The 12,894-nt window shown below is 41.2% G+C and overlaps 1 protein-coding gene across 3 annotated transcripts in view; it reads left to right on the plus strand.

Annotated features, from left to right (window-relative positions):
• ABCC4 (ATP binding cassette subfamily C member 4) overlaps nt 1–12,894 on the plus strand; it is a 2,616,332-nt gene that overhangs the window by 824,272 nt on the left and 1,779,166 nt on the right. For all 3 annotated transcript variants that reach the window (XM_044072995.1, XM_044072997.1, XM_044072996.1), the window contains one exon: nt 1,319–1,568. In XM_044072995.1, the coding sequence (XP_043928930.1) occupies nt 1,319–1,568 (250 nt within the window). The remainder of the gene's footprint in view (nt 1–1,318; nt 1,569–12,894) is intronic.

Genomic DNA, 12,894 nt, shown 5'->3' on the forward strand with positions numbered 1-12,894 from the left:
ATATAATGCATTACACTATCTATTTATGAATATCCTCCAACATTTGCTAACTAGGTAAGACACTGGTCACATAATCTCTTTACTGGGGTGACCCAGGAGCAGTGTTTAGTTAAGTGAAGTCTACGTGAACAGTCACTATTCATCAAGTTTTTTTTTTTCAAGAATGCAGCTTTCGATAATATTTTCTCAGCCATTAACTGACATTCTGTCAATTTGCAAGACACTATAATCCAGATTGGTACTCATGACCAGGGCTTCCTTAGGAACCACCATATCAAGGATGTATTCTAAAAAGGGAGATGGACCAGGAGGATTATCCTGGGATTTTGTCCTGCCTGCTGTTACTGAGGGTAGATCTCCTTGTATCATATATGAATGTTCTGTACTTCATATGATAGATTTGGGCAGGCACAACTCTCCTCCCCCCTCTTTTCTTGGGGAGTTGATATGGAAGACTAATGCCGGATTTGTTCATTTAGCATGACTCACAGCACATCTGGAAAATAATGGCACTGTTGTACATTCTAAGATTGGGAGAGGGACTGAGATAGCCTGGGAAAGATTTATATGTTATGTTGTTTTAACATGTGCCAGCCTTAGTCCTGCTGTTAGTGAGGCTAGACCTAACTTCCAACAATACCACTGGTCGAATAATTCTTTCCTTTTATGGTAAGTAAATATTTTTTGTCAATTTGATTTCTGAAGAACTGTGCAAAAAATGCATTTGCCATTTTACAGTGGAAGCACCATTGCACTTTTATTTTTAAAAGTCCAGTCTGTGGCTTAAAGCATTATTTTGCCTGGCCGAAGGTCTTTTCATTAAGTGACACTACTGATACTCCCTTCCTCACTTGATTTGAACTCAAAGTAACTCACCAATTTAATTTTAAAGCTTTAAAACATTTATTTTATATACTGTATTCCTTGTACCTCCTTACTTTATGGTAATCACTTAGGAGCTGTCTGCATTTTAGTGGAAGGACATTTTCCCCATGGCGTTGATCTTGTAACAGTACAGCAGTCACACACACACACGCACACACAGGAACATGCTAGCATTTTACAAATATATTTCCTCTTGTTAATGAAAGCAGTCTTCAGCAGAGAAGGAAAGAGTCGGCAAGGTAACTCAGTACTGCGCACCATTCTTATCTCTCCTTTATTTGTGAAATAAACATTTAATGAACAGTACAGATTCAAACTTAACTTGATATGCTTAAATATAGGCAGAGGCTACTATTATAAGCAGAGATTTTATATTATGCCATATGAAATGTGAATGCAAGATTTTCATAGCATATTGTTTTCTTTATTACAGCAAAGAGATTGGACAGATTCTCAAAAGTTCTTATTTACGTGGTTTTAATCTGGCATCATTCTTCATTGCAAACAAAATCATCCTTTTTGTAACTTTTATGACATATACTCTACTGGGGAATCCCATTGAAGCAAGCAGAGTATTTGTTGCAGTGTCATTGTACGGTGCAGTGAGGCTAACAGTCACACTTTTCTTCCCATCGGCCATAGAGAGTGCATCAGAAGCAAAGATAAGCATCAGAAGAATAAAGGTAAGTTGCAGCATATTACTGATGTACATTTATGTCTGGTTATATTTGTGTGTGCATTCCTCTGTCTGCCTCTTTCCAAAGCATGCATACACAACTTCATGAAGAAGGGCCATAAAGTTAAAATGTGGATTACTTGAATTAATAGCTGCTGAACTATGAAAAATGTACCCTTAAGTTTAACAATTCAGTCAGTATTTACAGCATAAAATCCATCATAAAAGCAACATACATGTAGATGTCATTTCAGCACCTAATGTATGTAAGACGTTTTGATATAAACTTTTGTTAAACTGCTTTTTTGTTTACCCTTGCCATTAACCTACCTGTTTACAGTTATCCAGTATAGTGTCAGAATTCAGCAAGTGCTGCTCTTATTTATTTCTCTTTTTTGTCCTCTGCTTATCTATTGTCTCATACTTCTGCATTTTGTTGACTGCACATCTTTAAACACTATTCCAGCAGTTCACATCTGGTATAGAGATCCATCTTCAACAAATGCTTGGTTCCTTTTCTACTCTAATTCTATATAGCGCATCTCCCAGACTCATGTAGATACTTCTGTTGCACACTTTTGAAATTGCTTCTGTTTTCTTTGTGTGTGTGTGTGTGTGTGTGTGTGTGTGTGTGTGTGTGTGTGTGTGTGTGTGTGTGTGTGTGTGTGTGCGTGTGTGTACACATGTGTGCGTACGCCTTGTTGCATTCTTTCTTGAAACAAATGCTCATCTGAAGACAGCATGATTCTATAGTACAATATTCATATCTGCTAGCATTGCTTCTTATGCAGTGGTTAATTGTGTTAAGCAATTTCTTTGTTGAATAGTCCGCAGTACTTTAAGAAAAAATCAGTTTGATGCTTCAGTCGATGATGCCATGTTATTTGGTTAGTTTTCTTCTAAATAATTAGTTTTTTCAATGTGACCACAGCAAATCTTCATATATGCGTTGTATTTGCTAGTGACAATTTGAAATTTTATGGACTGCATTTCTTTGCAGTTTGAAGTTAACAACATGCAAACTGTGTTAAACAGTCCTGCTTCAACTGCTGTGTTCTTGAACCTTTTTGTCTAACCCGTTTATGAACAGTAGTAGAGAAAGCATATGACAGAGTGCCTAGAGAGGAGTTGTGGTATTGTATGAGGAAATCAGGAGTGTCAGAGAAGTATGTAAGAGTGGTACAGGATATCTACGAGGGTAGTGTGACAGTGGTGAGGTCTGCGGTGGGAGTGACTGATGCGTTTAAGGTGGAGGTAGGATTACATCAAGGATCAGCTCTGAGCCCTTTCTTATTTGCAATGGTGATGGACAGGTTGACAGACGAGATCAGACAGGAGTCTCCATGGATTATGATGTTTGCAGATGACATTGTGATCTGTAGTGAGAGTAGGGAACAGGTGGAGGAGACCCTGGAGAGGTGGAGATAGGCTCTAGAGAGAAGAGGAATGAAGGTCAGCAGGACTAAGACAGAATATGTGTGTGTGAATGAGAGGGAGGATAGAGGAATGGTGAGGATTCAGGGAGCAGAGGTGGCGAAGGTGAATGAATTTAGGTACCTGGGATCAACAGTTCAGAGTAATGGTGAGTGTGGAAGAGAGGTGAAGAAGAGAGTACAGGCAGGATGGAGTGGGTGGAGAAGAGTGTCAGGAGTGATTTGTGACAGACAAGTACCAGTAAGAGTGAAAGGGAAGGTCTACAAGAGGGTAGTGAGACCAGCTATATTATACGGGTTGGAGACAGTGGCATTGACAAAAAGGCAGGAGTCAGAGCTTGACATGGCAGAGCTGAAGATGTTAAGATTTGCACTGGGTGTGACGAGGATGGACAGGATTAGTAATAAGTATATTAGAGGGTCAGCCCAGATTGGAAGGTTTGGAGACAAATCCAGAGGCGCAAGATTCCGTGGTTTGGACATGTGCTGAGGAGGGATGCAGAGTATATTGGGAAAAAGATGCTAATGATGAAGCTGCCAGGTAACAGGAAAGGAGGAAGGCCTAAGATGAGGTTTATGGATGTGGTGAGAGAGGACATGCAGGTGGTTGGTGTGACAGAGCAAGATGCAGAGGACAGGAGGAAATGGAAACAGTTGATCTGCTGTGGCGACCCCTAGCGGGAGCAGCCAGAAGAAGAAGAAGTAGTAGTACTGTTGCTCTTTAACTGTATCACATACTGGTTGATGGACAAGGGTAAGTCAGAAGATCAGGGGAAACATTTTCATATGCATGTCTGTGTGACGTGAAGTGCTGCTGGACATTGTGTTGGGAAATCATTTCACAGCGCTCTGCAGATATTTCCTTAGGTATTTTATCAGTGAAAGTCTCAGGATGAAAAGTGTGTGTGTTTATGATGTTCATCGTGCATACAACTGCAGTAATCACAGATGGGTTCTCAGCCGTCAGGCGGTCCCTCGGTCGGCCGAATTCCAAAGTCCCAGTCCGGCGTCGGTTGTCGTCGCTTACTCTTCTGACGTCAGTAAGGCCAGAGTATATAAGACACAGCCGACGCCATGTTCTCCAATCTTTTTGCGGCAGAAGCAGTTCGCAAGTGCCGGTCGGCCAGCTCCTGAATTACAAAAAAAATTGGAACCGAAGTCTTCATTAAAGCTAAGTACCCCGTTGGGGAAACTTTTCTTGCCTCAGACCGATGTCAGAAAAAGTTAATAATTGTATTTCTTGTGGGAAGCAAATGGATTTCCATTCCCTTTGCATACCTTGTTTGGGCCCAGACCACGACGCCTCGGGCTGTCGCTTTTGGCGCTACCTTCAATAAAGCGCGCCGGGAGTTCGCCCAACACTACTTTGGTAAAGCTTTTGATTATAAAATGTCGCCGCTCACTCCGTCTACCGCTTTGTCCAAAACGCAAGGAAAAGGACCGACACGCGAGGCCCGCGGTCCCCGCCGACACCACGCCAAAACAGGCTACACGTGGTCCGGTTCTCAGCGAGACGCCTTTGCAGTCCCTGACTACCGACGACACTCCTTTGGCGGTGTCCTCTGTACCCGAGACCGCTGGGTCCTCGGCCCTTTCCCAGACTACAACCGAAGCCCCTGCTAATGTCGAGCCTACTAATGTGGACAGGTCCACCTCCACCCATGGTGTATTTAGGCCCTCATCTTCCTTTTCAATTAAGGCCTTTACTAAATCCAAAGCAGCCAGGCATCCCACGAGGCCTGTTGCACAGGGCCCTTCTCCTGGACCCATGCCTAAGAAACAGATGCTTAAAATGGCTGAGGATTTAATTACTCTTATCAGAGGTTCTCAGCCCCCTCCTGACAAGAGACCCAGAGTGGAGGAAGAATCTCCCTCTTCTGATCAGGGATCCATTTTATCAGAACATTCTGATGCAGAGGAACACTCTTACTCCCCTTTTGAGGATTCTGATGCAGAACAGTCCATTCCTTCTGTATCCCCTCCTGAGGATTTTTCTTTTGGGGAAACCTTGCACACCTTGAGGGAACATTTCCATTGGGAAGGCCAAGACTTTTCAGATTCCAAGAAAAGACTTAGGGAATTTCTTTGGTTACCTCAGCACAGACCTCTGGCTATACCCCTGTTTTGGATGTACTGGATGATGTCTATTCGGAGGCTTGCCTTAACCCTGATTCTCTGCCTCCTGCACCAGTAAAACCTGATAGGTATTACAGAGTACCCAGCTCTCACCAATTTCTACAAAGGCCATAATGCTGACCCTGAAACCATTTCACAAGGCCCCAAGGGATTAAAGGCCTCCACTGCCAAGAATCCACTTCCTGCAGAAAGGGAATCCAGATCTCTAGAAAGGTGGGGTAAAAAGGTATATACCTCGGCCACCCTAGCCATGAGGGCCTTAAACTGTCAGTTTCATATGATTAAATATCAACAGTACCTGTTATCACAATTAAGGAACAAAATGTCTCAACCTGAACAACCAGATTTAAAAGAGTTACAGGATATGATGCATAGTGCGGAGCAAGTGGGTAAACACACTTTACAATGTGGTTATGATGCCCTAGAGGCTTCCAGTAGAGCAGCTGCTTACAGGATCAGTCATTCACAGACATGCCTGGCTTAGGGAACAAAATTTGCTTGATCATGTGAAAGCTAAACTTCTTGATGCTCCTTTACAAAAGGATGTACTATTTGGTACTAATGCTGAGGAGATACTACGGAAAATGGAAGAAAAAGCCAAATCTATGCAAACTGTCAAAGCTTTCTTACAGGTCCAACCACCACGTTTTAGCAGAAATTGGCCTTCAAAAAATTGGTCCTTTCCAGCCACTGACAAGCCCCAAAGAGGTAGATACAGATGCACAAGGGGCAGAGGGCAATCACAAGGATCTTATAGAGGCAGACAATGGCAATCTCCAGCACCAAGAGGTGGTGAAGACAGTGCACAACAATACAGGAAGCAAACCCAATGACTCCCTCATTTCCATGCCAAGCAAGTTTCAGCTGGCAGCACCTTTGGGAGGGAAACTAGCATTATTTGCAAGCAATTGGCATATTGTCACAACAGACAAATGGATACTGGACATTATAAACAGAGGCTACAAATTTCAATTTCACACTCTTCCAAAAATGAGAGGCATGCCAAACCTGCCACAAAATCAAAGGGCAGAAGCACAACTGCAAATTTCAAAGCTCCTAAACATGAGAGCTATACAAAAGGTACCTACGCACCAACAAGGTCAAGGTTTTTATTCAAGACTTTTTCTGGTACCAAGGAAAGGAACCGACTGGAGACCCATTCTGGACTTATCCATCCTAAACACATTTCTACTGCACCAAAATTCAAGATGCTCACAATACAGCAACTTCTTCCCATGCTGGGCAAGGAGTTTTGGCTGGTAACATTGGACCTCAAGGAGGCATACCTGCATGTCCCAATCAGACAAAGCTGCAGAAGATACCTCAGATTTCTTGCAGGTTCAATCCACTATCAATTCTCTGCATTGCCCTTTGGCTTATCTACTGCGCCCAGAGTATTCACAAAGTGCCTGGCATCAGTGATTGCATACTGCAGACTTCAAGGGATACAAATTTACCCTTATCTGGACGACTGCCTGATCCAAGCGGACAGCAAACACATACTACTGGAACATCTGGCATATGTGACACGGTTACTGCTTTCTCTGGGATATACCATCAACAAGGAGAAATCAAGGCTAACACCATCTCAGAAAATAACCTTCCTGGGTGCCAACTTGGACACAAACACCCAGATGGCATATCTTACGCCAGAAAAACAAGGGCAACTATCTCAGTACTTCAAAACACTAGCAAAAGTACCAGGCTTACTGCAAGGAAAATCCTGCAGGCTCTGGGATTCATGGCATCTTGCATTCTTCTAATCCCATGTGCAAAGCTGCATATGAGGAAACTTCAATGGTACCTAAAAAAATCTATGGTCTCAACACAGTCACAGTTTGAAGCAATTATACCAATAATTCCATGTTTGCAAAAGGAATTTCTATGGTGGGCCCAAGCATGTCAAGTAAACACAGGCTTTCCATTCTGCAAGCCTCAAGCAAAACAAGTCATAACCACAGACGCCTCAGATTACGCCTGGGGGGCATGAAGGACAGGTGCATTCAGGGCAGATGGTCCCAAAAGGAAAAGCACCTTCACATCAATCAAAAGAAATGCTAGCAGTAATAAATGCAATTACAGCTTTCAAGGACTTCCTGCATCCAGGACAATTACTGATAAGAACAGACAACACCACAGTAATGTGGTACATAAACAAACAAGGAGGAACACATTCATACCCCTTGTGCAGACTAGCCATGACTCTTTGGAACTTGGCTCTGGAAAGACAAATCGAACTTCAAGCACAGTACTTGCCAGGACTGGAAAACACACTGGCAGACACTCTAAGCAGAAATATGACAGATCCACACGAATGGAAGTTACATCCTCAGGTGTTTACAGAGATAATCCAAGCATGGGGGAGGCCAGACATAGATCTTTTTGCCTCCCACAGGAACCATCAATTGAAAAAGTTTTGTTCAAGGACCTTTCATCCAAAGGCCTGGAAAGTGGACGCCCTTTCATTCAGTTGGACAGCATGGACAGTTTATGCATTCCCACCTCTGCCTCTTCTGCCCAAGGTGCTTTTGAAAGCAAGAACAGACAAACCGAGGATGATACTGATAGCTCCAGATTGGCCAAGGCAACACTGGTATCCACTCCTGAGGAGCCTAACACATACTCCTCCCTGGTCCCTGCCTTTAATGCCTCTTCTGCTGACTCAGAACAACTACAAAACTCTTCACAGTCAGCTGAAAACACTCAACCTCGCTGCATGGAAAATTCCTTAACACCACAACAGACCCTACTCTCCAAGGAGGTGCAGGATGTCATTTTGGAGGCCAGAAGACCATCTACTAGAAAGGCTTACTCCGCAAAATGGAAGCGGTTTTGCTGTTAGAATGAGAAAAGAGGCCAGGACCCTAGAAAATTGAACTTGCCTCAGGTGTTACAGTACCTAGCTGAACTGCTGAACAGTGGACTTTCATTTTCTTCCATAAAAATACATGCCTCAGCCATTTCTGAATTCAACACGGATCCTCCTTTATTTTCTCACCCACTCTTACGACAGTTCCTCAGAGGGGCTAAGAATATAAGACCTCCAAGGAAGCAACCAATACCAGCCTGGGACCTTAATTACATACTAGAAAAATTAACATTGCCTCCTTTTGAACCTGCTGCCTCAACAGATTTGCAATATTTGTCCTGGAAAACAGCTTTCCTTCTGGCCAGCACTTCAGCTCGTAGGGTTTCTGAACTACAGGCCCTCATGGTGGTGCAGCCCTTCCTCATCTTCCATCAGGACAGGGTTTCCCTTCGTACCAACCCATCTTTTATGCCAAAAGTGGTATCCAGGGTAGCCTTAAATCAAGCCATACACCTACCTACCTTTTATCCTAACCCTCAAAACAAAGGGGAAAGGCTGTTACACTCTTTAGACATCCATAGGCAGCTACGTTATTATTTGGACAGAACAAAGTCCTTCAGGAAATCAGAACAACTTTTGTGTCCTATGCCGTAGGGGCTCAAGGGAAACCAGTTACAAACAGACCATTTCCAAGTGGATTGGCCACTGCATACGGTTTTGTTATTCCTATCATAGAAATCTGTCCCTACTGGTATCAGATCTCACTCCACTAGGGCCACAGCCACCTCTACAGCCTTCCTCAGAGGTGTTCCTACTAAAGATATTTTGGAGGCAGCCACTTGGAGTTCTGTACATACCTTCACAAAACACTACCACCTGCCCTTATATTCCAGAACAAGAGCAGGCTTTGCCACTGCTGTTTTGCAGGGCATTCTGGCTCAACCCAGTTCCTCATAGTACCTACCACCCTATGCATAGCTTTGGGACTCTACCCATCTGTGATTACTGCAGCTGTATGCACGATGAACATAGTACAGTTTTGTACCTACCATAAATGTAGATGTTCGAGTGCTAATACAGCTGCAGTACAGGTTTCCTCCTCCTTCCCCACTTGGTAAAGGCATGGGGCCTAACAACCTCTTCATACCACCTGACTGGGTTATCCTGATATGTTTTATTTGCTTGCTTACACTGATTTTGCATTACATTGCATTGCTTGCATATGTAGATAAGCTTTATTTATGTATTGCCTTCCTTTTGGGGGCACCTGACATCTGGGGCAAGAAAGACTGAAGAACATGGCGTCGGCTGTGTCTTATATACTCTGGCCTTACTGACGTCAGAAGAGTAAGCGACGACAACCGACGCCGGACCGGGACTTTGGAATTCGGCCGACCGAGGGACCGCCTGACGGCTGAGAACCCATCTGTGATTACTGCAGCTGTATTAGCACTCGAACATCTACATTTATGGTAGGTACAAAACTGTACTTTTTGGAGACTATAGGTAGGATATTATAAACATGAAGACAAGAGGAGGGATGAATGATTCTAGTCAGAGAAGGCCACTGCAGGAGTACCAAATCAAAGGATTAGGCCTCAGTAAAATGTGGATGTATCTCATCATGCAAGACACTTCTGGACCACATATCTAGCCCAATATTCATTTCTGGGAACTAGTAATGATCAGTATTAAACTCATGGAGTTAAAACAAGATACAAAGGCGATTTAAGGCTGAACTTGTGTAGAATTTTTGGTCTACTGTGTGAGTATAGAGTAAAAGTCTTCAATAGCAGTAGCCACCTGTGAATGGAGGCAAATCACTAGCTGGACCTTAAACTCGATGAAGAAGAATAACTTAAATCTTTGAGGCACGTAAGGGCTTATTTGCTCAGGAAGTGTTTCTTCCCATTTCTCATCCATAACTGTAGATTTTATGTCACCTACAACCAGACTCTTCCCACCCTTCACAAAAACTGTATTTGTATCTTTCTGTGTGTTCTTCAGGTCTGCTTAGCATGACAAATCCCATCATTTTGTAGTGTTGCTGAGTGTCTTGGCAGCTTTCTCTGTGAAAACATGCCTCTTTATGCTGCTTGCGAGCCATCTGTGTTGTCTCTTCAGTGTGACCCTCAGTTTTAGCTCAACTCTTTTGAAATGTGCCATTCTCCCAGACTCTTAATTTTTATGTTATTTAATATGCTTATTTCATGCTGTTTGCTGCATGTCCCTTTGGTTTTCATCCTTTATTTTTTGGTTTGTAATATTTCTCATGTTGAACTTAAAACAGAACAATTGTCATTTCTTATCCTTGAACTAGTTCCATGTTTTACATATCCTCTTCCTTCAGAAGTTCAGGACCTGACAATGCAAATGCTGACACACTGAAAAATAAACCATGAATCAAACAAAAGCACTGTATTGCAAAACTCATTGTTAATGTACTGCTCATGCTCCTACTATTTGTATAAATTAAGTCTATGATTATGGTAAATAATCCGTATATATCCCCTTCCTTCTCACTTGTAATTACACACTTCAGAGGATCACATTTATGGTCCTCAGCATTTGAAGAGGTATCATTGTATACACTTTCCGTCTTTACAAAAACAGATTGTACTCCAAACTGCATTTCAACAGCTCTCTCTTCAGATGGGTGATGATAATAATATTAAGTTTGTCCCGTTGCCTACTTTTTGCTTTATTTTCTGTAGTCTTCAGTGTTTCTCACAATGCTTTTTATTTTTAAATTAGTTTGTGTTTCTTCTTCTGTGCCATATCTTCAGTGATGTAGTTACTTTTTGTACATTGTGTTCACTTCCTACGCATTTTAATATCATACATATTGAGTTGGTAGTTGGGATAAAGGTTAATGTGTTTATCCCACAGACACAAGGTACAGTGTTTGATTCTCACCTTTCAAAGGAAAATTAACTAGGCTTAAAATGGCCTACTGGGGCAGCTATAGTAGTATTTACTACAATGTTGTAATTTTTTTATATTGAGCCTTACCTACCATATTTCTAATCTATCCTCCTGACCTGGAACTTCCTTTCTCGACTTTTTAAACACCTTTTGTGTGTTCTTCTCTGCGCAAACTTGTGCATTCTGAAATTTAGACATAATTTTTCTGTTATGTATCATATCAAATTGTTTATAATGATACTTGGAAAGACTGTACTTCCGCTAATACTCATTCCTTAAGATTAGGCCATAGTTTTTGTTAGACAAGTGTGTGTGTGTTTAGTGTCTTTCCATGTAAGTTTCTGCCGCTCCGTAATTCAAATAAAAAAAAAATAGAAAGGTGCCTGTATAAATTTAAGGAAAAGTTTACTGACTGTTGAAGAATACATGCAAAATGCAGGGGACATTTAGAACTGAATTAGAAACCGCTGGCTCTCAGACCAGTGGTATGGATGCTTTTCCACAAGTTACTATACCTAAAAATAAATGGTAAAAGGAAACATACATGATGTTTAGCTGCATAATTTGATTGTAAAACGTGCAACTTTGATGTTTTTTTTCCCAGGAAATCTTCAAGAATTTTCATTTTGGCAGTGGTCTTTTAGGCTTAAAACTTCATTTAAAAATCTAGTTGTAGTAGATAATAAAAGATAGTGAGAAGTGCTTAGGCATTTAAGCGGTTTATTTTTTTGATTCACTTATCTTTGAAATTAAACTGTGTGACATTTCTGTCAGACCTGAGTTTCTGACAGCCTCTCTTCTCTTGTATTTGCTCTTTTTGTACAGTGTAGGATGAGTGTAGACCTTTCTAAATACTAGATGTAGGAGACAGGCAGACAGAATAATCATTTCCCCCGTAAAGTTTCCTAAGTCAATATTGTAGCAGGATAGCTTTGCATATGGTAATTTGCCAGACTTCATTCAATACATTTCCACCTTCAGTTCCTTCATGCTGTTTTCAATTTTTTTAGCAGTAGGAACATGCACACATTAGTGCTTTCTGTTATATTTTCAGTTCCAACAGCAGCAACAATATTTTCATAATACTTACTGATGCAGTAGGAAATGATTTTCACATCAAACGATGCCTGCTTTCCACACCCTTCCTCAGTGCTCCTGTTTTAGTTATTTGTTTTGATGGTTACCACAATAGATGTAGCTAAAAAAGGAACTGTGTTACCAGGTTCATAAGTAGCTTAAATTGCATTATTCCTCTGCTAACTTGGGTATGGTTCACTAGGCACATCACATTTTTCCAAGCATTATTTGGTTAAATGGCTTGCACACATATACAGGTAGAAGATGTAGGACTTGACATTTGTCTTTAAAATGTAATTGTTATAACTCATTACCTTTATAATTATTCTGTTTTTGACAATATCGCCAGATATCATAACTATATATTTGTTACCTGTACTGCTGTCATTTGTTTTACAGTTATTTTGTTTACCCAGGTTTATGGTGATTATCATATTATTCAATGTAAATTATTTCATATTAAAAGCACATTCAGAGATGTTTTTTTTTTCAGAAAACTTAAGGGCAAACACCACAGTGGCTTATACAGGTGACAGCATACTTTGTGTACTTTGCTACAGAATTCCATGAAGATACAGCAGAATCTAGCAAGTTTAGTGGTTACTGACATGTCTGTATATAGAAATATATAGCATCACAAATATTTTTATGAAATGCACTGCACCAATAAAAATGACTTTTTTTGGTTTACATGTTTTGGCCTAAACTTCCTGTTCATACCATCTATATTCCTCCCTTTTTATCAGAAACATAAAAGAAGCTGTGTAATCAACAAAAATGCTTCTCCATATTTTTGCCAAGAGGGAAACTCAGAAAGTCTGATTGGGAGTCTTTCAAGGTATAAAGAGAAAATATTTTATTACTGCATTGGAACTGTGACAGCCCGCATCTGGGCCAGTAATCAAGGACACTAGTGAGGGTTGTTCATGTGGAACAACAACAGCAACAAAAAT

The sequence above is a fragment of the Protopterus annectens genome, chromosome 5.part1 (assembly GCF_019279795.1).
Source record: "Protopterus annectens isolate FY-2018-M chromosome 5.part1, PAN1.0, whole genome shotgun sequence".
NCBI classification, from domain to species: Eukaryota; Metazoa; Chordata; order Ceratodontiformes; family Protopteridae; genus Protopterus; species Protopterus annectens.